At 42.3% G+C, this 26,320-nt stretch overlaps 2 protein-coding genes and 1 long non-coding RNA gene across 8 annotated transcripts in view; 1 reads left to right on the forward strand and 2 right to left on the reverse strand.

The window, feature by feature from the left end:
- The window catches only part of LOC117757423 (protein bicaudal D homolog 1-like), a 40,267-nt gene extending 30,764 nt beyond the window's left edge, over positions 1 to 9,503 (forward strand). For 2 of the 6 annotated variants that reach the window (XM_034578580.1, XM_034578585.1), the window contains exons 12-13: positions 6,121 to 6,205; positions 8,772 to 9,259. In XM_034578580.1, the coding sequence (XP_034434471.1) occupies positions 6,121 to 6,174 (54 nt within the window). In that variant the 3' untranslated portion in view covers positions 6,175 to 6,205; positions 8,772 to 9,259. Of the gene's footprint in view, positions 1 to 6,120; positions 6,206 to 8,768; positions 9,260 to 9,364 lie in introns of those variants that run through there. The other 4 variants (XR_004613112.1, XM_034578581.1, XM_034578582.1 and 1 more) reach the window with 4 other exon arrangements.
- Positions 1,819 to 21,387, reverse strand: LOC117757432. The gene is made up of 3 exons (XR_004613113.1): positions 20,370 to 21,387; positions 9,916 to 9,923; positions 1,819 to 1,830 (listed from the first exon to the last, which is right to left on the reverse strand). It is a non-coding gene; the product is annotated as an uncharacterized LOC117757432 (long non-coding RNA).
- Positions 21,388 to 22,692: 1,305 nt separating this feature from the next.
- large1 (LARGE xylosyl- and glucuronyltransferase 1) overlaps positions 22,693 to 26,320 on the reverse strand; it is a 115,867-nt gene continuing 112,239 nt past the window's right edge. Inside the window, exon 15 of the mRNA XM_034578588.1 lies at positions 22,693 to 22,921. Coding sequence (XP_034434479.1) covers positions 22,724 to 22,921 — 198 coding nt within the window. The 3' untranslated portion in view covers positions 22,693 to 22,723. The remainder of the gene's footprint in view (positions 22,922 to 26,320) is intronic.

Consider the following 26,320-nt stretch of genomic DNA (forward strand, 5'->3'; position numbering starts at 1 on the left):
CTGACACACCGGCGTGGCTGACTTCTGTTACACCATTACACTAACAATGTAGCACCCTCTCGTGCCTCTGAGGCCATCTGCAGAGGTTTGTCAAGCAACATGGTACTGCACCAAACTCAGGAAATGTGAAACACTTCATCCGACCCAGAATGACTCACAAATCAAACCAGAGCGTCTACAAGCATCATGCCATCATGTTTGCAGGGGTTGCAGACCTCCCAGGTTAGACTGCACCTAAGATTAGAGCAAGGTTTATAAGAGATATGCTTGTTTTACATCTTACCCAGCGTCACATGAGAAGACTGATATCAGTTTCATCTGGGTGTTCAGTTTACAGATAACTCTCGGATTTGGATTTTTTTTTAATTGTGTTAGGTTTTTTATACCAGCTTGGTAATTTAATAAAATTTTATTCGTACAGCGCCAAATCACAACATACATTATCTAAAGGCACTTTACATAGCAAGGTAGAGACTTTACAATATAATAGAGAAACCAACAGTTCCCTCAACAAGCAAGCACTTTGGAAACTGTGGAGAAAAAAAATGAAGTGGAGGAAAACTCCCAGCAGAACCAGGATCACTGTGGGCGACCATTTGCCTCGACTGGTTGGGGTGAGTGGAGAAATCGGGGAAGAGAGGAGAGGTCGGTGGAAAAGAGGGGAGGAGGAGAGAGAGAGACCAGGAAAAGTGATCTAACCATCGTATTTAAGCTGTCAGACTGATATACTGTTATAATTTAAATGATAATAGGGATATTTATAGATGTAATGATAGCAATGCTAGTTATATAATAATAATAATGAGCATAATAATAAGCATAATAATAATAATGAAATGAACAGTTTGTCCCCGTAGTTCAGAGTGTTGTTCAGACCCTAAAATCAAGCAGCCGCTCTATAAAAACCTATAACACATTATTACGTCTGTACCAGACTCACAGCTGATATTGTTCTTCTCATTTGACCTGAGTTGACAGCAAAGTTGCAACCACTGCAGCATACATGATACCGTATTCCCTGTGTCTGTGTGTGCCTTACAGTATATAAGTATATACAGTACCTTCACAGTGTAGCCCAGCTTAATATCAGATACCTGCTCTGGCTGTTTGTCTTTAACCTGGACACAAAACCTTTTTATGTGCTTTCATTATTTTTCATTTCACCTCCACCTCAGTTTAGAAATACATATGTCTTTTCTGTCTTTGCTTTGAGCGTGTGAGGTGGATAATGACTCTGCTTTGTCGGACAGTCTAATCTTATAACTGTCAGTAGATATTTTTGGCGAGGGTGCTGCTGTCCAAATACTTCCCCATATGTCCCCTTCTCCAATGTATACTTTATTTTTTCCACCTATACAACACACCACCACTGGTCTTCTTTGTTTCCTTACCTGTTAATTCTGTCGATCTCTTTTGTCTTTTCACTATTTTGCACCGTTAGGCCTATGACACATGTTTTTTAAATATGCAACATGGGGCAACACTTATTTCACAGGCACCTTTATTTTGGAGATGAATGATTGCCTGCTTTGGAAAGTCTATACCATGATGGGCTTCATTGTTTTTCTACCTAAAACCACTGAGGCTCTATGTCTGCAATCTGATTTCAAGGTGCAAGTGTTAGGAGCGGTCATTTGCACATTTGCTGTATGCTACTGTTTGAACAATGATTTCGTTATCGTACCTTTTGAAAGTATGAGCATAAAAATGTTTCAGATGCACTCAGTGTCAGAGTACATCCTTCCCTCTACTGATTTCCCTACACAGTCAGCAGAGAAGATGCATCCTCTGCAGCCGGACAGTCGTGTATCAATTGAATTAGATGCTGTACTTCCTCAAATAAAATGCAGGAGTCAATTCAAATCCCCAAAACGCAAAGCCAGACGAGAGATAAACTCCTGACGTCTGTCAAATAATGTTCAGACCAGTTATATCCACTTCACTTTGCAACAAAAGCCAGATGGGATTATAGGATGACAGATACTCGACCTGCATATGTTTCACAATGAAAAAGCCCATTGAAGGTTCAGTTTGTAGTATTTAGTGACATCTCGTGGTGAAGCTGTGTATTAACTATATGATCAACCTGCCCTCACCCTTTAGGAGAACCTACCATGAAAGGACCTCTTTAGAGCCAGTGTTTGGTTCAGTCTTTCTACCGTAGAAACACAATGGTGCAACACGGTGGAGTCTGTGTAAGAGGAAATAAATATCTTGATACAAAGGGGTTATATTAAAGTACCAAAACCACAATGGTTCTTCATTTTAGTTCATTAGATCGTTTTCAATACCTGCCAAACGGCTTTTCATTTGGAATAGATACAGGAAGGTTTGATTTTAAAATAACATGAACATTAACTTGATTAATTAATTAAACTTTTCAAATATAGGTAATCAAAGCCTCTCTCAATTAGAAGCCATGTATCCTATGCAGCGGAGTTACTATTTGAGGAAGTACACTCATCAGAAGGAAGTGTACATTAGTTCCTGGAAAGGACAACACTGGTTTCCCTGGGTTTTACACAGTTTAGTACTGATCATGCTTTTGCTCCTGGCCAATTTCTAAAGAATGGTTTTACACAGCAAGAAAACTAACATGCACTTACTTCAAACCGTCAAGTCCTCTTCTATACCTGCCACACTACATGAAGTATTTCTGCAGCTCTGTGTCCTGGGAGTGTTTCAGTCAGTGAGCAACAGTGTTTATAAAAATAACAACTCATTTGTGTGCTGGGTCAAAATGAAAAAAACATAATTTATGTGAGTTTGATACAAATCCAGTGATGACGTGGTATCTATACAGGCTCACAGGTTTAAGTCCAACACTTTCATCTTCTCCGGCCTGCTTGGCTTTTATATGTTCTCAAACTAACCATTAATAAATTGGGGCATTACAGCCAGATCCTATAGAATATTTGTAAGAGACCATTGTCAATCAAGGTAATTCGTGTTTTTTTTTTTTTTACTTTACATTCACAAACCATTCTGTAATACTATATTTAGATGTGGGCAGTGGCAAAAGGCCGTCCTTTCGATTCCAGTTCCCCCCGTACTAGGTACCGAAGTGTCCTTGGACAAGATGTCAAAATAGTGTAATCCATAATGATCACTGATAACACACCCTCAGACGGTTTGTTTGGGATCAGTGTTTTATTAAAAAAGAAGAGGGTACATGGGGTTAGTTTGAAAAACCCACATCTTTAGTGTCTGTTATCATTGTCAGCAGGAATATCATTCACATACAGACTCATATTTACTGTGTTATGTTGTCGTTCACTTAAGAAATATCTCCAAGATATTTTTAGAAGAGGCAAGGATCTAAAGCAGACCCGAAATGAAGGAACACGAGGATCTGGTGCGGGTGCAATCTTTGTGTCAGCTGAGGTAAAAGAAGGAAGCCAGTGTGATCTCCTCTCTGTGATACCCCCACTCTGTCCAAACAGACACACACTCACACACACTCACACACTCACACATTGACACACATGTCCCTGCTAAATAACAACTAGTCATCTGAATTTAAACCAGCGAGACGCAATTAGAAGTCTGTCAAATGTTGACTGGCTCTCAGGTCCCATCCAGAGGAAAAGGTTTCATGGCTGCAGTTTGATTGCTGCACTAATTGAGAATATAGGACGAGATGGTGAATATCCCTTGTACATTTGAAGGTCTTCTGCACAATTTAGGTTCCCAACTACCAGTAGATGTTAGCAGGTGTTAGTGGCCAACATCGGATGTTAGGGACATTACTGTGCTCCTTAGCGCCATCAAGTGTTTTGGGCTTGTAATCAATGATACAGGTTGAACTTGAGGGTACACTGAGGCTAAAGGTAAATCTCTCTCTAATATTAGTCACCATATCTGACTAAACCTTTCACATTGGTTACATACAATTTCAGAAAAGTTAGAGAGAAATATCAGTGTAGAAGGTGTTTGATGTTGAGTTCCATTGTTTTAAATGGCAGCTACTTCTGTCAACTTCTGTCCTTCAGGAGCCACACAGGAAACCAAATGTGATCATGGTCTGCATTTATGTGATCTGTCTCTAAGCTGAAGCAAGAAGCTGTTACTTCATCACACTGACCACAGGTAGAAGTAAAACGCCTCCAGTGATTCTCTTTAGGAGCACACAAAGTGAGAGTGCACCTCCTAGCTCTTGTTGAAGATATAAGAAAGCACGAGTTGAAATCACAAACAACAAATGACTGAACATTCTCAGCAGTGCATACATTAAACAACAGTATCTGGACAAGGATAATACATTTTTAATAGACCTTTGCAGACTGAACTGTGTCAGTCCTGGCTGGGACAAGTCCAGTGACATCAGGAGGAAATGTGTGGACAACAGCGATCACTGTGTGAAAGTGAATAAGAATAATAAGGAACTAGCAGTTATGCTGACATGTAGTTTGTATGAAGGAAACCCTCAATCTGAGATGTGAATGGTTTTCAGAAATCAGTGTAACAATAGCTGTAGCACTGACTTCAGGACTTTCTTTACTGTATGTCATCATTGCTGCTGCATTGGTTCTCACCATCATTGGCAGGAAGGAGGAATTGTTACATCCCTGAAAATGTAGCTGATGAAGGGAGTAGCAAATTGAGTAATTTGAAAACCAGGGAAGAAAAAGAGAGATGTGTTATGATGTGATGAGCAGGTGGACCCATGAAGCAGGAGACACAGGTTCAGCTGCAAAAATATCAGCTGCAAATACAAAACACAGGAAAGGCAGCTCCAACAGGAAAGGGAACACAGAGTCCAAATAACAAAGTTCAAATAATCAATATAAAGAAAAACACTAGGATCTACAAAAGGCTGGAACACACAACTGGTGTGAAACAAGACAAACTGACAAAGACAAAGAGAAGCAAAGAGATTATACACACAAGGGAGGCAGGGATGATTGAACGCAGGTGAAACACATGAGGAAACAGATTCAAGTGATCACAAGGGCAGGAAATAGAACCAAGCCAGGAAATAAAGCTAAAGAAGGAAATTAAAACAGGAAATGAACAGAGAACGAATCCAAACACAATGGAATCAACGCCAATGGAGAATCAGGCAGAATTGTGACAAGATGAACAAAACTGATTTGTGGTCAAATCAAGAATTTGTTTACAATTCAACAGAAAATAACAACACCAGAAAACAAGCTTCTCATGGGAGAATTCACCAATTAGGTCAAACAGTAACAGTCACCTACCGATTGCACACTACACAAACTCAGGAATATGTGCACACACACAAAAACGCACACACACACGCACACGCCCCTTGACCTAACCTTAACCTAAACCTAATTCAAACCCTAACCCTAAAACCAAGTCTTCACCCTCAAACAATTGATCGGCGAATTGATGAGAGAAAACTCAGCTGCCCCGCTCGACATCACACAGGCTTTCTTGTACTCTTGCCCACGAGGACAAGAGAGCCGGATTGGTCGCTGCGTAATTGGCCTATGTGCGGTGGAGGGCGGAGCGGGGCGGAGCATGGCGGTGCACCAGGAGGAATCCCCTGGAGGTGCGTAGGGTGGAGGAGTGCTTCACCTCTCGGGAAATAAGAGAGATTCCCCCACATCTTAATCGGTAACAAGGGAAACGCAGAGGGCCGTAACACACACACACACACACACACACACACACACACACACACACACACACAGAGCACTCCAGCCGTTAGACCCTAAGAAACTGGTATGAGCTGCTCTCCATGTCAGGTCTTGAATTGTTAACAACAACTACAATCACCTTGTACAGATAATGGCTGCATGGATATTTTCTTGGCATGAAAACCATTCAGCTGATTTTCACACATCTAAACTTGAGAACGAGTCAAATTCAGCAGGAACACAATTGGAGGGTTAAAGCCTCAACTGGTTCACAGTGATCTCTCCTGGAGCTTTCATTTTCTATATTTCCATGTGTGCTCATCAGTTCAGTTTTATACAGCACAAGGTCAAGATAAAGTCCTTTAACGCAACCCTCTGTTACTGCTACTGATGAGGGGTCAGGTGCTGAGGCCTTCATGTTCTTCATCCGGACAAGCCTTTACTATCTGAAGTGTGTAAAACCCTCTGAAATATTGATGCGTGTCCCTCTAACAGTGTGAGTCTCTTGCAGATCGTCAGTAGCCTTCTGCCACAGTGCCGCTCCTCCTTCCCTCCACACAGCTGAGGGGTGGGAGCCTCCTCTGCTCTGTTGACAGGTAACAGCAGCAGCACAGTCACAACCACCACCAACAGCCACCAGCTCCTGGGACCAGGGGTTTGAATTTGTCTCTCCAGATCACCTCACTTAAAGGTCCAGTGTGTAAGATTTAGGTGAAAGGGATCTATTGGCAGAAATTGAGTATAAAATAATAATGTTTTCACTAGTGTGTGATCATCTAAATTGTATGAGTTGTAGTTTTCTTTACCCTAGAATGGGCCCTTTATATTTAAATACTTTATATTTATATCTGGAGCGGGTCCTCTCTACGGAGGCCGCCATGTTTTTTACAGTAGCCCAGACTGGACAAACTAAACACCTTCTGGGGTTTTATGACAACTGAAGGCTACCACAGGTTCACCTTCATGTTTGGAAGGGGAAGCTGAGGTGAGCGGTATTCAGCTGCAACATGCAACTTCACCACTAGATGTCACTAGATTCTACACACTGAACCTTTAATGCAACAAGTCATTTTTTTCAAAATTTATTGAACTTTTTGAACCAAATTTGAACACGGTTGTGGCAGGTCTGGGTGCACCTGCCTGCAACTAAGCCTCTACTAAGTTCTCACAACTTGGGGGTGTGTTAATGAGATAGTCCAGAATGAAGTTTATGTTCTAAAAATGAAACTCTGCTAATTTTGGTGAGCAGGTCGACCCAGATGCAGGAGCGAGTTGGATTCAATCCAAAAAAACTGAATTTATTGAAAATAAATAAATTAAACTAAGTGGCAGGCACAACAGGAAATAAACATGCGAAACTCGAACTGTTCAGGGAAAACAAGGCAGGATCAGGAATACAAGCAGACATATGAAGACGACTCGACAATAGCAGGAAGTAGAGGGGGATCAGAACTACAGAATAAAACAGGAAACAAATTTTCTTTATGTTTTTAATATGAGGGCCAGAAGCAATAGATATACATCCATTACATTAGATTTGTGCCCTCTCAATCATGGTGAAAACCCTTTCTGTAAGTGTTTGTGATGCGGCAAAAGACACATTTGCTATTTTGGTTCCACCAGAGCCTGTTTTCCTGTAAGCATGGAATATAGTTATTCAGGGCACCATGAGCAGTTGGCAGCTGCAACATTAGCCAGATTTACAGTTGGATCCTCCTGGTCCTCCTTCAGATGGTTTAGATATCGCTATTACACTCCCTGTAATAAGAATAAAGGGACATTATTATTTTTTCATTTTCAAATTTAAATAAAATACCAATTGTCGGTTCAATGGCATCAAAAGGAAGTGACAGGCTATGCGGACTTTGCACAGGAAATTAAAACAAAGATCATGTACAGGTGGAGTTGGCTAACCTAGTCATGGGTGAATGGGTGAATGGCAAAAAAACTGTACTGTAAAGCAGTTTGAGGGGTCATCAACATTAGAAAAGTGCTATATACTTTAAATACAGACCATTTGCCATCACAGTTACATTAATGATAATGTAACAGCCTGTTCTGAAATGAACCACAGCCCCATTAAAGGCCATTAAAATGACTCAATGTTTTTATAATCAATCAATCAAATTGTATTTGTATAGCCCATATTCATAAATCACAATTTGTCTCATAGGGCTTAACAAGGTGTGACATCCTCTGCCCTTAAAGGGATAGTTCACTGAAAAATGAAAATTCACTCATTATCTACTCACGACTATGCCGCCAAATCGAATACATTTGAAGTACATGGTGACGAATTCTTCAAATGTAAATAAACTACAGAAAAAAAAAACATAAAATACCTTCATATTGCTCTTGTGGTCTGAAGAAGTGGTCACCATTTACTTGAATTGTATTGGATTTGGCTGCAACGCGTTTTACCCCTGAAACTGAAGTGTTTTGTGGACTCAAAACACTTCAACCAACCCTCCATCGGCATAGTGGTGAGTGGATAATAAGTGAAGTTTCATTTCCTCATCAAGAGTAAGGAAAAACTACAAAAAGAAAACTATTAACAGAGGTTAAAAAAATGTAGAAACCTCAGAGAGGTGTTTACAACATTGATTTGAAGAAAAAGTTTTTAACATAATGGAAAGTGTGTCAATGTTTAAAGTATTTATACATAAGTTAGTGTTGAATACGAATACAGACACTAAACTCCTTTAGTTCAAATAGTAGCTGCAGCAGGTAGCTTAAGCAGATAAGTTCCACCAGAAGTGCCACAACCACATGAGCTGCCGTTACCTGAGCTGGACCTTGCTTTCTCATAACATTTAAAGATACGATTTGGGTCTCACACTGAAACAAATCTGGTTTATATAGAAAAGTCCATCACATTGTCACATCTGAGTGTATGAGTGTATGGAATCACACAGGAAGCTGTTTATCACAGAGGTATTATTTATAAGACCATGCAATCTTTGTTAGAGCTGGTAACCATAACAACAACACATCAAAGGCTCACTTGAACATGAATATTACAGTGTTTTTGTCACTACACGTATTATTGCATTTACTATCAAGTAATGCAGTGACCTCAAAAGAACATGATATTTCTATTTGCACATGTTCAACGTAGATGAATGTGGCTCAACCCTGACCTCTACATCCTGTTCCCAGCAGCAGTTTGTTGATGCTCTCGGATCACTGACTTAGTCCACTCTGCAGACGCCCGCCGCGAGTGCCTCCCGTCCTGGTTTTCCTCCGTCCTCCCCTGTGACCCGCCCACCACACTTTGTCCAGGGGGACCTCGGACTGACCCACAATGCCTCTGCAGCGAGTGTCCGGCTCACACTTGACAGCAATACTGTGACACTTGCTACATCCAGCCGAGCCACATACCGACCAGAGCCACATGTACCTATTTATCCGTGCATTTACCCATTTTGTGTCGCTCACTGTGTTATTGTGTGTCCCGACATGTGTATTACAAACATATGACACCATACAGGTGTGTGCAGCTATAAAAGTTTTAGCTTTGGGTGCTTTCCAACCTCTATATACACCATTACAATGTATTTATTTGTGTGTCACACTGATCCTGACTCTTCACCTCTAAAAGAAGATAAGCACAAAGTGAATTGATGTAAAGCTGTGTGTGTGTGTGCGTGTGTGTGCGTGTGTGTTTGTGCGTGTGTGTGTGTGTGTGTCTTTTCATGCGTCATGTCAAACGCTGGTGACACTGCAGTAATCACCAACATGTCCCCTTTGTTCAGCTGCCGGAGGTTGGATGTGACTTGGTGCAGTCACGGAGTCAGCCTCGGAACCCCGGATATACCAGTCGATATGAGGTGGAGTCTGGGGAGAAAAATCATGGGTTTGGTTTGAACATGACTCGACGTCAGCTGTTTAGAAGTCTCAAACTCCAGCCAGTGTTTTATTCGTTAAATCTCTGCTCTTACTCCGACAAAGTTTTGCACAGGGCTGATGGACACACATTGCACAGCACTGGACTACAGGAGGATGGTGTCACATCAAGGTCACCTTCATAATCCCACGTTCCACTTTGTCCGCGAGGGTTCCAGGTGAAGGCTTGAACACTACCTGCAGTCACAAAAAAGAATGTCCAGGATTTAATGATACTGAGATTAACCATGAGCAATATTGTAATATATCTTTGCTTCCTGCCTTTCCAATGAGAAATAAACCGCACATACTCACATTTGCTTTTGTTCTTCTCCACCCGCTCCGTCCGTAGAGACGCACATATGTCAAATGTGTGATTTCATCCACAGACTTGAATTCAAAGCCTTGGTTTTGGGTTAACTCTGATTCCTTTAAACAAAGGTGACGAGGTCTGAGTGGAGCTGAGGTGGGAGCAGGCATCAGAACGGTGACTGGGTAAATCAAGTCAACTCAACCAAGATGTGTTCGTTGGTCCTGGATTTCTTCAGTTAGGAGAGGTTCATAGAAAATGATTTGGACTGATTTTTTTGTAGATGTGTCCACGAACCACAGAGTAATATGTATTATAATGTTTCCTCTGTCCCACTCTCAGCTGTGGGGCAGAAGAAGAAGGCTTCAGTTTCAGTAGCTCTCACTACTTGTGGGTTTTATCATTTTTACCACTAGAGAGCGCAAATGCATAAGGATGAATTACTCATTGCACCTTATGTAAGGCAGTATCCAATCCTCTACGTTTCCTATAACCAGTGGTGGAGACAGTGATATCAGACTGTTTACTTGAGTAAAAGTGCAAATAAAACGACAAAAATGTACTCAAGTAAAGGTCAAAGTACCACATCAACTTTTCAACTAAACTAAAACCAAGTACTTATGTTTAAAATATACTGATACAATTAAAATATTAAAGTAAAAAATAGTCTTGGCTTCTTCAGAATCCATTTCAAGTGTTTATTTACCAGTGATGCAAGGCGCTGCAGGAGGCGGGGTCTAATGTTACCTGTGTGTTCTGATTGGATCAATGGACCAATTCCCACCTCACTTTAAATAATATATATGTATTTATTTTAAAGAATATAAAAAGCAATGTGATCATGTAACTCAATGCATTGTGCAAATGTAGTGGTGCAGAAACTACAGGTATTTGCAGTTATATGTAGTGGTGTAAATGTGAAAAGCACAAATGAGAAATGTACTGATTACTGAAATACAGAAGCAAAGTAGATGTACTTCCACCACTGGCTCTAATGGTTTGAAATCTGAGAATAATGTCTCTTTGGGTCAATCTTTGACTTTAGGGTCAGAAATCTGACTCTCCACTCTCCCCTGACACAAATAAAACAAACCACCTCGCTCCTGTTCACTCCCCTTTATCTCTTATCAGTGGGGAAGCTTTCTTTATACTCCCACACATCTGAATCAGTAAACACCACACTCCTAGAACTGAAGTTGTTCACTCCTCTTGTGGCACCAGGGATCTCCCTGCAGGTCAGGGTGTCATCGTATAATCTGTGATTTGGGGTTAAAACTAAAAAACAAAGGTCCAATTTTTCTGTTAAGGGAACTTAAAAATGTTTTGGTTTGATGTGAGTTTTTTTGCATTCATCACCAAAGCAAAACAAATAAAGAGTTATACGATGATACCCCGACCTCTGCAGCTGACCCCTCTCAACAGTAGTGCTGGCTGAATTTCACACAGACGTGATGCTCAGAATGACCTGTGAAACAGTCCAGTAATGCATGGAGCATGTGTGTATCTGTGTGTGCGTGTGTGTGTGTGTGTGTGTGTGTGTGTGTGTGTGTGTGTGCTGCTTCACCATCCCTGTTTTTGCTGTGTTATCTGAGGCTCTGTGGACACTGCCGGCCCCTTTCTGCCTGAGAAGCAGCGAGGTCATTACTCCTCACTCGAGCTCTGAAGAAACTCTGGATTGAATAAAGATGAAAATGAAATTATTGAATGAACTGTGCTGCTCTTTGAAATGTTAGTAAAATACATCAAGCATGAGCTGCAGATGTACGAGGGGCGATACAAACACAACTCATTCCAGGCCTCTCACATACACGCGTTTATTCTACTCGGCTCAGACCACTGAGGCGTCACATTAACTTTAGATAAAGTTTGGAATGAGGACTGTGGATTCCTCCCCCCGTCTCGTTCACCGCAGGTAAAGATAAGAGGGAATCTTTAACGGGCAGAATGAACAGGAGGAGCAGTCACAGCACGCAGAAACCACTTCAGTGTTTCCGTGTATTTTAACTCTTAAAAACGTTCAGCTACATCTCAAATGTCCTCGCTATCTTAGAATATGAGGAACCAGCAGCAGGGAGACAAAGAAACTGCACAGCTTAGCCCTCCTCTGGTATGGATTCCTCTCTGAGGTGCAGGGGTGTGCGTGTGCGTGTGCGCGTGCGCGCGTGTGTGTGTGTGTGTGTGTGTGTGCGTGTGTGTGTGTGTGTGTGTGTGTGTGTGTGTGTGTGTGTGTTTGTTTGTGCCAATTAAAGTCAATTAAAGAATGAGTGTAATAACACTGCAGCTTCCTGTTTATATGTAAACATTGTCCTAAAAAAGAACAAGAAGCTGAAGACTGAGCGGTCAGATGGACGTTAATCTTTTAGCATCTGGAGAGGTCTGTTTCTATGGTAACTGAGCATGTGCCCACCCAAATACAGTTGAATGAATCACTGAGGTCATGAATGAAATTGATCTCCTGATATTTATCCTAATGGTTTTTGGGGACCTCTCAACCCTCTCTGCAGACCTTCAGAATATCAAAAGGAGATATCATTTGTACATGTGTCTTAGATATGCTGTTTGGTGTCTGTCTGCATGGCCACTACATGTTGATCATGTTTTCAATATATCCCCAGACATATAATTATTCATTAGGAAGTTAAATAATTTGCAATTTGCCAATATAAATCGGTGATGGTTTGTATGTATAACTGTGGGAGACAGTTTTAAAATGTGCTGTGGTGACTTGAGTGTCAGAAGATGTTGATTGAAGCAGCAGAACGTAGTTAGACATTTGTGTCTAGGCTCCGACTTCATCACTTCACCAGATATGATTACACGGATATAATGGGGAGGGGTGAGCTAATGTCTTTGATCCCCCTGTCAGAGCCCACAGGTGGATGCTGGGGTGGTGGAGGGGCTGAATCGACAGACAGCGATACTGACGCAGGGCACACAGGGGGCATTGAAAAGCAAAGAGAGAGAGATGGGCAATCTTTGCAGCTTAAATAGACCACTTCACTACAGTTAATGTGGGTCCAAGTGAACATTTGAACCAAATTTGAAAAAATTCCCTTAAGGTGTTTCTGATCTGTTGCAAGACCAAAATCATGTTTTGTAAGGTCATAGTGTTTTTTGTTTTTACCTTTGATCACCAAATTCTAGTGAGTTCATCTGTGAGTCAAAGTGAATGTTTGTAACAAATTTCAGGAAATTCCCAGAAGGCGTTCAGTAGAAATCATGTTCACAAGAAGGTTAAAAACCCAGATACAGTCAGATAGGCTTTGTCTACAGAAAATAACTGACGATGTCCCTGTAATGAAGTCAGGATCAAAGCCTCCAAATTGCAGGTGTGAATTTGGAAAGAAGAAGGAGGCATGTTGCAATATAGCAAACATAGGATCCAGAATTTTGGGATGTTGCACACTAAAGAAAAATTGTCTTAGATTTTAACCATCCTAACATGTAACCAGCCTCCTAACTAACAAACATGATTAACCAGTGGGGAGTGAAAATGTAAGTAATGCGGCTTCCTGGTGGTGACATACAAATGTTGTGTGTGTTCATATTGAGAACCAGGTCTCAACATTTCAATGACAATGACAAGCTGCCTCTGCACACTGACAGCTGTTCATAACATGTAACTGCATTTAAAAAATAAAAATCAAAGCATTTTCTTAAAAACCCACGTCATTATAATCACTCACACACTCTCCAGTTGCTGTGAAGAAGTGGTGGCCCTATGCTCTGTGCACGTAGAAGGAATTGTTTGGCTTTGGTGTTAAACTGTGTGCATGTCGGAGCTGGCTGTGCTATCTGTGGGGAGACGCCTGCAGATAGTGATTGATTGTTTCACTCGGCCCGCTCCAGACAATCTCCATTAGAGTTCTACGTGAGGAGATTGCACTCAGCCCCTTTAGGAGACAGCACCCAGCGTCACCCCGTCGCCGCCCCACCATCCTCTGTCACGGCCGTCTGTAAATATTCGTCAGGTGAGAGGCGGCGAGGGCGGTGATGACCTGCTGCTGCTGCTGCTGCTTTCAGAGCTGCTGATGTCTTCTATTCATCCTCCAGCTCTCTGCTCCCCTCTGGTTCTTCTCTCTTAGCTCAGAGAGCAACTTCATTTCTCTTAAAACTGAGGGTTTGTTCTGTTTCCCTGAGGATGTTTCCCCTCCCTCCTCTCCTCTGCAGACTGATTTCAGTGGCTGATTCTTTGCAGCCACTCCACGTCTTTTAAAAGAAAAAAAAATAGAACTTCTGCTTCTACAGGAAGTTGTAGGAGTCAAGGAACCCACCAAATGATTTCAATTTATATAACGTCCTTTGAGTGTTATTCTAATAATTGAACACATCTATCAGTCTAACCTCTTTAATGTAATGACTGGCTCTCTGGTGAGGTGTCTGATGTCAGATGGTAGTGATGATGATGACTGATATCACTAATACTTAGATTTGAGCAGCCAGGCAAAGTGGCAAAATGGATATGAATAAGAATGCTCTGTTGGTGTCATTTCTCATACGACACAACAGGGTTTTATGAAAGGAGATTGTGCAGCCGGCTAATGTGACAGATCCCATTTTGGACTATTTGTACTGTCAAAGCTCTGCAGTGTCAAAGAGAGCTGGTATCACTGTACAGAGAGCGTTAGGAGATAACGCTGGCTGTGACGGGGGACTGTCAGAGAGGGTCATACAGCGGTGGTTTGTCATTGAACTATATTTGATAAAGTTTTTAAATGTTAATGGTACTTGGATGATATTTATATAGCACTTTTCTAGTCTCACAATCACTCAAAGCACTTTACAGTACAAGTCACATTCACCCATTCACGCACACTTTCAAACAGCGCCCCCAAATGCAGCGCTTTTACTATCACACACTATTCATAGACTGTTGGCAAAGCTGTCAGGACACTTTGGAATGCAGGCTGGAGGAGGATAGAGACCTCTGACCTTCTGGGTAGTGGGCAGCCCTCTCTACCTCCTAAGCCACAGCCTACCCTCTCTACTGTCCCCCCCCCCCCTGTTAAACGTGGTTCCTCCGCCAAGGATTTTCATCAGCGTTTGTTTTTCTGTCTGATATTTAGCAAGATTTATCAAAAACTACTGGATGGATTAACTTTGTGGAAGGATGGAAGAACCCATTGAATATTAATAGTTAATATAGGCTTTTTATTTTCACTTTATTTAACATGGCAATTTATCTGATTTCTCAGAGAATAATTCATGGAGCTTGATGAAAAAAGGGCATGTTTATTTATGAGGGTGTGTGATTCGGTGCAGATTCAAATGAAAACTGGATGTAGAGAATTTAAATGTGGTGTAATGAGGGGACTGGTCTTGGTGGAGGTATGAACTCCACTGAGTGCCATCATAGTTTTCTATTAAATGCTCTAATGACAGAGCCGCTACACAACCAGCGGGTAAACACACGACAACACGACTTGACACTTTGTCGCTGTTATATATTATTATACTGAATTTTGATTGGTTAGTACATTAAACATTGAGCTAAAATACAGGAAGCCCAATCAGCAGCAGAATAGGATCACGGAACCCCTCAGAGATAGATTTTATCTTCAGTATATGTCCACTGGTTTTACTAACAGAATAACAAACATGAAGTTCAACACAACATCATCACTTCACAGCTGCAATGTGAGCCAATACACAGTGAAGCATCACTGCACCAAGAACTGAGCAGCATGAGCCTCGTGAATGTAGGATGTGTTTAAGTGTTTCATGTTTGCAGGTATGATATTTTGCTTTGATTTGCTTCATATTTAATTCAAGACATGCTGAGAAAACTCTCAGAGGCCTGAAATATGACCACTAGGTGTCAGTGTGGACCCATGATTCAATCTAAGACCAAACTACCTCCAGAGAACATAAAGACGAACGAGCAGTTTCTCATCCAAGACTGAAATATCATTCACTGCAGCATGTAAAACAGAATATCAATCACACGCTGCCATATATGCGAGACATTTACAAAGTAGTTCTATGTAAATGTCTCCCTGTAAGTGAGTTCACAATGAGGAATAAGAAAGAAGCAAGGACAGAGTCCCGATGAAGGGACCAATCGATATACAGTTTTCTGTCGTGGTCCTGAATGTGTATTTTTCTTGAATTAATTAAATGAGTAAATGAGGGTGTGATGGTGTTTGATCTCTTAAGAAAGTTCTGGTGTGAGACATTTTGCTGACTTTTGTCCGATCGCTGGTGTTTGTGTTTGTGTGTGTGTGTCTGTGTGGTTCAGTTATTACTCATGGTGTGGGGACCCAAATCTGCCTGCCCTACACCATCACGTTATGGTGACATGTCTTCACAATGTAAATCAGTGCATTTTAAGGTGAAGACATTTTAAGGTTTCGGTGAGGCAACTAGTTACTATAGTTAAGATTCGAGTAAATCTCCAGGAAATCAATGTAAGTCAATGTAAAGTGCCCTGTAGCCATGGAGATACAACTGTGTGTATGTGAGTGTGTGGGTGTGTGTGTGTGTGTGTAAGGCTGAGAGTCCTGCAGCCACAAGGGAGACCACCGTTTTGAACATCATGTCGGGCTTCAGTCCTGATCTATTTCATGATCTGAATATTATAATTAAGACAATCAATATGAAAACAAAACAGTTCAACCAGAAATTCTGTCGTAATTTTACTGTTTACAATTATTTTCTCTTGCAAGTCTCGTTTGTCTGACCTGGAGGTTTGTTTCCATCCTGTCTCATCATCTGGCTGTTGGTGGGTCTTGACCCATTCAACTTCATTTTACCTACATACATCAGCAGCTACTATGTGGTTTCATATACGGTTTTCAAATGTTATTAACTAATATTTAATTAAGACCTGTGTGTAATCTGGAGGTTGAATCGTGTGTATTTTAAGTTTCACCTGAGAAGATGATGGATGCAGAACAAAGACCAGTTCGATTTCACATGTGCTGGAATTGTTTGTTTCAGTCAACCAGTAACAGATCTGTGTTGCCACTATGAGGACTTACCTTTGGACAAACTTTTGGCTTTTATTCTGAAGCCTTGGCTTTATCTCTTCAGTGTGAAAGGTTAAATTAAAGAAACACAACAGCAGGAGCAGCTCCACCCTTTCAAATCTCACCTTTCAGGAAGAAAAGTCACAGCGCATCAATGTGAGGCCAACCTCCTCCAACCCTCCGAATTTATTATGTAAAAGTCAGCGGAAATTCATGGATTAAATTTCAAACCGCGGCCCCTCTAAAACTTTTAATAGCCTATCCGATAAGAGGAATGGTGTCGTGGGACCTTCATTAAAGGGAGTTTAAGGGATGGCTCCACCAGGGACAGTCAGGCAACCAGGGGGCTGATAAACTGGGTGCTCCGCTCTCATTCCATTTAGAGTCAGGTCAGCCTGCTGTCCCCTTAGCCTCAAGTGTCCCAGCAGCACGAATACACACACACACACACACACACACACACACACACACACACACACACACACACACACACACACACACACACACACACACACACACACAGAGGAATACAGGTACAAACAGGCATAAGAGAAAATAAAACGCGAAATGAAACTCGTGAAAAAGTGGTGTTCACTTTGTGATGAACGACTCCTGGACACAGCAATTTAAAAAACTAATTTCTTCCTGTGTGGTCACTTATAAGTTATGGGTGTAATAATGTGTTGTGGAAGTCCAGGAAATGTGATGGTTGGCATCTTTAAGCTGCAAACAACAACAACATCACAGCAGCAGTTAAATCCTCAGGGTTTGTTTCATTTTCACATATATAAATAATTACACTCGTAATCATTTTATAGGACGTGTCTTGAAAAGCAAACAATGATAATAATTCCCATTGTGAGGAAAAATGCAGCTGTATTTTAGTGCTTGCACTTATTTCATTCGGGGGAAATAAATTAATGTGCAGTTTAAAAATCCTTTCCATGGTAAATGTTCAATATTTAGGCTGGAGATTTTTTAGTCTTAGCAACCACTACAAGTCATATTCACCCATTTGCACAGACACTTATACAGCGCTTCTATACGCGGCACTTTCACACATCATTCACTCTCTGATGGAACAGCTGCCAGGGACACTTTCATTCTCAGCCTCTTGCCTGCTTACATTATACTAAAGCACAGTCCTCCACAAACACTTCTACAATATACTGTCACTTTTTTATTGTTTGCGAGACATTGTGTGCAGAATATATTATAAAACTATATAGTGCAGAGTGAAGTTAGAGAAACTTTGTGTTTATCCTACCTGGTTTATCTGCAGTGAAGATTTTATAGTCAGGGTTTTTCATAAAATGAAACTGGATTTGCTGTATTGCTTTTCATATGTGTGGTTTAGTTTGAATGATTTACTGAACTGCTCTTATCCGTTCATACATTCCATGTCGGCTATTTGAGAGGTCTGTTGTATAGTGGACACAATATTCTGGCCCACAATCTTTCAAAGTAAAATCAAATTTTAAATAATTCAGCTCAATATAAAACATAACAGTAGGGTTAGGGTTACAGTGACGCCACAATATCAACACTGATGATCACATAATGATCGACACTTTTCTTCAAAGAGTAAAATCTTTCTTCATAGCTGCTCCCACATTCATCAGCCCCTGCTCGCTCTCTTCCTCTCTCTCTCTCTTTCTCTCACACAGACACACACACACTCACACAAACTGTGATCGGACACGTGTAAACTCAGACTGGGTAAAAACAGGGGAATTTGTATGCAGAGCCGGAGGAGGAGGCTGCACGCTCGGTTTGGCTCGATTCGGTTGGCAGTACGCAGCGCGAATGATAGAGACACAGAGAGGAGCAGTAAATTACTGACACAAAATATATTCTTCGCCGTAACCAAATTATTAAAACAGCATTTTTATTGGAACGATTCTGTCCCAAGCTCTTTGATCCATATAAATGGTTGATCACTATATCAGTGATTTTTACACTGTATAGGTTATGCTTTGACGTTAGAGACAACTTGCCAGAAAGAAAGGGATTCTACGAATGTTGCTGTCTGATGGAAACAGCTCCTGAGACCCGGGATATGCTGAAAGAAATCTAAATGATCTGGCGGTTTGACCCAGTTACCCTCCACCGCTGTACTCTATCCGAGGACATAGAAGAAGACATGTTCAACTCCGTCCACAGACTGATTGTTGGCATGCTGCCCCGACCCCACTGACTGCTACAGCTTGTAAATTGACTTGTATATAAAGATAACAAATAATAATAATAATCAATGACTGTATGGCCAGTCCAAATCACACCAAACTCACAACATTGTTCCAGTTTTGTCATACAACACAAAGTTTAGTCTCTTTTTTTCCCCAGTATAGTTTTCAGTGGCAGCATATAAATGTTCACTTCCTCAGCTTCCTTGTCGATCAAGTGTTTGCTCTGCAGCAGTGGGTCAGTAGCTGCAGAGGTGTGTCCTGCTGCATTTGAATGTATATTAGATCCTGTGACAACGTTCTAAAATCAACCTCTCTAAATTCATTATCGTATTTGTGTTCATATTCCTCTCGAACACAAATATGTGAACGTTTGCGATTAATCAAAATTTCTGTCCTAAAGCTGAGCTCCCGTGTGTCCCTGCACAACACCCTGAAGTACCACTGGTTTAGACCCATTACTCACTGGAGATTTTTAAACACCTGCTGATTCCAAGAGTTTCAATGACCTTGAACCATCGTGACCACCAGGACACATCTCCCTCCCTGTAGAGCGAGGCTCAGCAGGGATGGTACCTACTTGGTTTGTCTACACACACATTAGCTTCAGTTCTATTCAGGGAACACTCAGGCAGCCTGTTAAAAATCTGTAGTCAAGTGTTGATAACCCTGATATCAAAGTGATGTGATTTTCTCAGCTCCAGACAAACGGGACATGTGCCCCTTTAACTCTGAAAGATGGCAACGCTCTTGGGACTTCTTGCAAGTGCAAAGACACACAGGTGTAATACTCTGCTTTGTGTGTGTGTGTGTGTGTGTTTCACATTAAACTGATAATCATAAAGAAAGAAATGGTGAAACAGAGTAACAGAAGAGTGTTTGACTTTGCTTTTATTCAGGTAGCAGCATCAGTCAGCACTGTCCTACTTACACACCGCAGCTCCTCCCAGCTCCACACTCACACACACACGCACACCGGCAAATTGAACAGACATGTACAATCAGAAAAACAGCGCATTCACCTACACACACACACACACACACACACACCTGCATGACTGCACCGAGCCCTTCTGCAGCTCTCCTGTACAGAGTGAGAGAGTGCTGTCGAGAGAGAGACAGACAGGGAGTAAGAGAGAGAGAGAGAGAGAGGGGAGGGCGGGGGCCTCTAGTTAAACCACACAGTAGAAACCAGTGGCGACGTGTGATGTGTGGTGAGCAGACTGAAAGGTCAGGCCTAATTAAAAATAATGATGAGTGTGGCTTGTTTGTCCCTCTACAAATTATCTCAGCTACTGTTCTCATGAAACTCATCACAGCTCGACAAACTTTTATTGACACGATCAGCCCCTACACATGCACACACACGTGCCCACACACACACCCACACACACACACACACTATATGTACAGAAATCGGTGGAAATCCATTTTCTTTCTCAGAATGTTCAATGGTGGCACAGTGGCAGAGTGGGCGGCTCACTCTCTGGGTGCTCCATCTTCCTCCCACAGTCCAATGATGCAGATTGGGGTAAGGCTGATTGGAGTTTCTAAATTAACTGTAGGTGTGAATGTGAGCTTGAATGGTTCCAGTGCGATACACAACGGTGAAGTGTTCAGGACGGATGGGTGAATTTTTTCGGATCGGATCACGAATCGCATTATATCTGTAATGATTATATTTCTTAAAGATTAGAGTGGGAAGAAATGTGTGAGCGGATTCGATTGCTTTTGGAGAAAATGTATTAATATATCAAACTCTGCTTCCTTCTGCTCTCCTCAGTGTCACTACCTCAGCAGCTGATGTGCGGAAGTTAAATCTACGGAGCTGCTGGGGCATTAAGCGCTCAGTGTAACCTCTAAATGTTCTGTGTGGGTGAGGCAGCGTGACTGGACCCTGGTTCCTACTGGGGAAAGCAGGACAGATTCTTATCCTATTGGGATCTTTACTTGATCATTTAAAACCCTGCATCGTTTTGTCTTTCTATAATAAACTTGTCAGAGGTTCTTATCTCAACCAAGGAGGTTGTATTTTCATTGAATGTGTCTGTTAGTGAGCAGGATTACATAAAAACTTTGATGTCGCAGAGAATTATGTGTTACATTCAGTTTGTGAATTTTCTTATGGATCCAATAAAAAATCTGGATCGAGTGGATTTAAATAAGAGGGCTAGAAACTTTTAACTATCACCAACGTGTAGCCGAGGAACGTAATGTGGCATTAGCTTTAAGGATTGTTTTAATTGATTGGGATTAAAGGATTGTTGGGCCGTGGTTAAAAGTCATGTGCTCTACTGAGTGCAATTTTATTTTTCCCATACTGTCACATTTGAAAACAAGATTTAAAAAACCTGTGATATTCTGTAAGTGTTGGACTTATTCCTCAAGACTTTGTCCAGTAACTTGCTATATTTCTTTTATTAATTATCAGCTCTTTCATCCACTGTGCATTTTTTCTCTGTGACGTCGTCAAACTAGAGGCCAGAGTGAGAAAGAAATAGACAGAGTGAGAAAGAGAGAGAGTGATAGTGGATCTCCTGTGGAGTTTCGGAGTTTCACTTCTCCTTCCCCCCCCCCCCCCCCCCCCCCCCCCCCCCCCCCCCCCCCCCCCCCCCCGCCTCATTTCCTCCAGACAGTGAGTAGAGACCCTACCCCTCCCTGCTCCACCCAGGAGGACGGTAAACACACTGATAAACGACTCTGATTCTTGGAAAGAAAAGTAAACTGTGAGCTCAGTGACTGGTGCTCCGCTGCGTACTGCTCAGCGTGGCGGGGTGGTAGCTTCACGAACCGACAGCAATCGGTGTGCAGATCGCCCCGGCATCAATTTAAAATACAGTGGGAAAAAAGCCCTCTGCACCAACTGCTGTCGGATTCTGTTAATTGTAACAAAACACTGGAAACACTCGCTAGGAGCACGCTCAGGCTATCGTGGAGATACCCTGAATATCAACCGCGTGGACGACCTCCTGCCATCCCTGCACTTAACTTCCCTTGTTAGACAAGGAGGAGGATTTATTCTGATCGGTATCAGCTATGGAACAAATTAGACAGCAGCAGATGGTCGGCGGACTGGCTGCTCGACTCAATATCTGAGCACGTGTCATTCGTCAGGAGGAGATTTTCCAAATCTGTGTGGACGTGTTTACTGCTTTGTCTTATCTCTGCCGCTCGCCGGCGATTTGCATTTGAGTCGGGGTGCGCTGTCAGTCAGACCGCAGCAGCTTTTTGTTACTTCGTGGCACTTGGAAGGCATTCCTCTTTGCAGCGTGCAAACAGAATGTTAAGCTCCCGACGCTTCACATCTTCAGCTCTCCTTAAGCTTTTTGCCAAGCACCACCCTGAAGGGACACACACACACACACACAGTAACACCTTTCATCTACCTGCATGTACACACACACACACACACACACACACTCACACACACGTACATAATGTTACACATAGCTCACAACTTTGTCACTGCTCTTACAAATATGGCAAGGCATTAAATGTCTTCTGTCCTTTGCCTGTCGTCCGACACAGTTCCACATCTGGAGCCCAGGGCCCCTACAGCCGGGGCCCACGTTCAGCTGGTCCGACCCCTTGCAGTCAGACGCTGAGGGCCAGTTTCTTGTAGTCCCTCATGCCATCATACCCCCCTGCCCCCCTGCCCCCCCCCCCCCCCCCCCCCCCCCCCAACACCCCATTCCCTCCACCACACCCCCAGGCTCTGGAGTGTGTTCAGCAGTTCACCGGGGGTGCGAGGGTCAGCAGCGGTGGCTAGCTGTTGTTCTCGGCCGTCATGTACTTAAGGGCGGCGAAGCCGTAGCGCCGCGACATGTTCTGCTGGAACTCCTCCTTCAGGGTCTTGAGACAGACCCGGTACTGCTTGTTGGAGCGGAACTTGGTGATGTCGAAGCTGGGCGCGTGAGGCATGTGGATCATGTAAGCATTGGGCAGAACCACGAACTCGTACTCCTGCAGCGAGAGAAGAGCAAGAAAAAATGTTGAGTAACAAAAATTGACAGCCCCTTCAGAACAAAGAGCACATATGTGGCTTCAGTCGTATCAGAACTGGTGAGTATTTCATTGGAAAGAGAGCAAAGGACAACACTGGAGGCTTTTCTCCATGTGAAATATGTTTTCACTCCTCTCCTGACTGACTTTGGCACCTGTGATAAACCGTGATAGACGGATGATTCAGCCTTTCACCTGAAGTATATTTGCCCTTTTCCCAAACAGTTTCCAAACAAGGCTTCCCAGATGGGTCTGTGTAACAAACCATCTGGTGCGTCAGGTTATATTTTCAAAGATAAAACTGCACATTTATTGTCTTTAATGAATGAAAATCAAGTCAACCTTGGGCGGCCACGTACACATAAGGGTTGTGCATTACCTGTTGTTGTCTTACCTCTCCCTAGATGATCAATTAGTTATTGTGACTCATGTGAGCTACTGTTGGCAAACTTTAGATATTGTTGTATAAAGCCCTTTTCCCACTGCATGGTTTTTCATTGGGCAAAGGCTGTAGATAGTTCCTGGTACAAGTTACCTTTTTAATATCAACACCACCAAGGTCCCAGGTGAGCTGAGATAACACCAAAGGGCGATGTGGAAACTCTGCACACTACTGATTTGTCAGAGAGAATCATCACTACAGCAACATCATCGTGCAAGAGGGGATGTTCTGAACCATTGCTATTCTACAATGGCAACCAGTCAGTATGCATCCACATTCACCAGTAGTTATAATATCATATTGTAGGTTAGATTATGTGATGCAGTACTTCTCACTCTAATCGCAATCACTTAAATCACGAGTCTGTCACTGGGTCAGAGTTTGAGGCTACAATCACTGATCTATAAACATCCGTCTCATAGTTTGATCTACATCTTCAACTGCTGCTGCCAGCAGCACTTTGTCTTCAGCTAAATATATATATTAAAAAATTTAATCTAACAAACAGTAGGCGTTCAGCACTTCAACATCCATTAAATAAATTAAAGTCTGCTAAATAATGCGGTCTAGTAGACTATGCTGAATTAAATGTAACAGTGTTGACCTAACAATTTTCTAAGACTCACACTCTTCCACTGGTGCTGTTGTTATTTTCAATAGACAGGCTTTGACCAATAAGTGAATTGTCTCAGGTTTCAAACTAGAGTATTCACCAAAACAGCACTGATAAAGCCCTTTGTTTTTCTCCAGGAGGAAAGAAGCATCAGTAACAGCAGCATCTGCCTGTCCTGAGGGGGATGCAGGCGGCGGATGTGGGGCAGCTGAGGCTGATGTGGAGCACAGTGTGAGCGATGTTTACAGATGTTCCTCAATCGTGCAAAAGTGAGGGAGGGAGCAGAAAGAGGCCACGAGGAGGGAGGAGACTGCTTCAACTGCGTCCTTAAATCAAGCCCTCCCAGCAATCCTGAGTACACTGAGCCGAGCAGCCAGACCCCCTGTGCCCCATGTATATAGGACTCATTTGTATTTGAACTACATTTAACATATATATTTGCAGCTGCTGCAGGTGCATCACACTCACTATTACAGGCCTCTCTGTCATTTCTTTCCATGAGGTAACTTGTTGTAGATCTGCTGTTCAGATGTCAGCAATCCAAAGTCAGGGAATAGCTTTAAGAGCCAGTTCTGTAAGGGATAGGCAGAGTCGCTCAGGATGTAGTAGCCAACATTCACTCCACCGGTGATTCTAGTGTGAGCTGCCACTGCTGGCCAGCTCCCCCGCAATGTGGACATCCACAAAACACGAGCATCATGCTAACTCCCAGGCTGTCCTGGAAACATGTTCCAGAAGAGTCCCATTCCAGCTACAACACCATGAAGGATGGTGCAGCGCCAGCTTTTACAGTTGAAATAGTCACAGTGGTAGTTCTGATGTGCCAATATGGGGTTCTGTGATCCATCAATGGCACCAATACACTGTGGGAGCCCTCCACCTGTTCCCAGTATAGGCAGACATGTCTTCAAACTTCTCCTGGACTGGGATACAAATGTTTTCAGCTACCAACAACAACCCCACAGTGGCAGTGAACTCTTTGGAACAGCACTTCTTTGATACCCACCGTTGTTTGTGTGTGTGTGCAGCGTTGAAGATGATATCCTGACAGATTTATGTGTCATCACCACTGTAACCACGCCACATTGATATGAATATTGTCTGCCTGGTACCAGTGAGTCGAGTTGAGTCAGTGTAAGTGGTGGAAAAAACACCATAACTGACATTTCTGAGTCAGTTTGTGGACTATGTGACTGTTCTTTACTCTTTGGCTGCTTTAGGATAAAGATGGATTTCTTACATTGTTTGCTCACTATGTGGCAGAAGAAAAAAACAACACTTACATATACAGTTGATATATCTTATAGTACCTTAGCTTATAATGACTTATAATTAGCAAAAAACTATTGTCCACACATTCACCAGACACTGGGCATCAATGCCATTCATTTTGAGATAAGTGGCTGAATGTTTCCTGTGCAGCATTTGAGTAATATAGGAGAAGAAGAGAACTTTAGGCTACTCTATTAAAATTAAGTACCTCCCATGAATTACAAAGAGTAAAAGTATGAACTAATTCATACAATTTATAATCTAACAACCGCTTCAGTAGCGGTTTTACTTTTTTATTATGTTAAAGATGGGTAAAGAAAAGTAAAAAAAAAAACAACCTTAACACAAGTGAGGAAAACCTTAATTCCTGGCACAACCCCTTAGCAACGAGATAGAACCAGTGACAATTTCTGCGTCCGCTGCATATTTGTACTGATCCACACACCAGTAGCTGTAGTGCACATTACATCCGTGTGCACATCAATGTACTTCATCACAAACAGACCATTCCCGGAGAAGCGTGGTTAACAGAAACCTTTCCTCTGATGATGTTCTCCTGCTCGGGAAAAGGTGCAAGTGTTCAGCTATGATGTAACTTTGTTGAACGAGTACCAGTGATCCTGCCCACAGTCAAACACAGCTTAGTTCGAGGGCAGCGGAGGAGTTACACAACACACAGCTGGTGCAAAGGCCCGTTGGCTCTCTTCGCTGCTCATCCCACTCATCTCGGTAGTAACGGGTGGAGAATGGCTGCTGATGGAAAAGACTAATGAGAGCAGAGTTTTTTGAGGCTCGAACACCAAAACAATGAGCTGAAAGAACCTGAAGAGCTCAGTCGACCGGACAGGAAGGGCAGAGTTGATGATACCTCCCCTCTTACCTGAGGAGCATTTATATCATGTGATTTTATATTTCCTCTTTAAGGTGGTTCGTTATATAGATACAAGTCTTATTTTGAGGAAACAGCATTCTTATGAATCAGAATCCAAGGTTTCAAATGTCACGTTGTCGAGGCTCGTGAGGCTGTGAGGCA

Source organism: Hippoglossus hippoglossus, chromosome 23, assembly GCF_009819705.1.
Source record: "Hippoglossus hippoglossus isolate fHipHip1 chromosome 23, fHipHip1.pri, whole genome shotgun sequence".
NCBI lineage: Eukaryota > Metazoa > Chordata > Actinopteri > Pleuronectiformes > Pleuronectidae > Hippoglossus > Hippoglossus hippoglossus.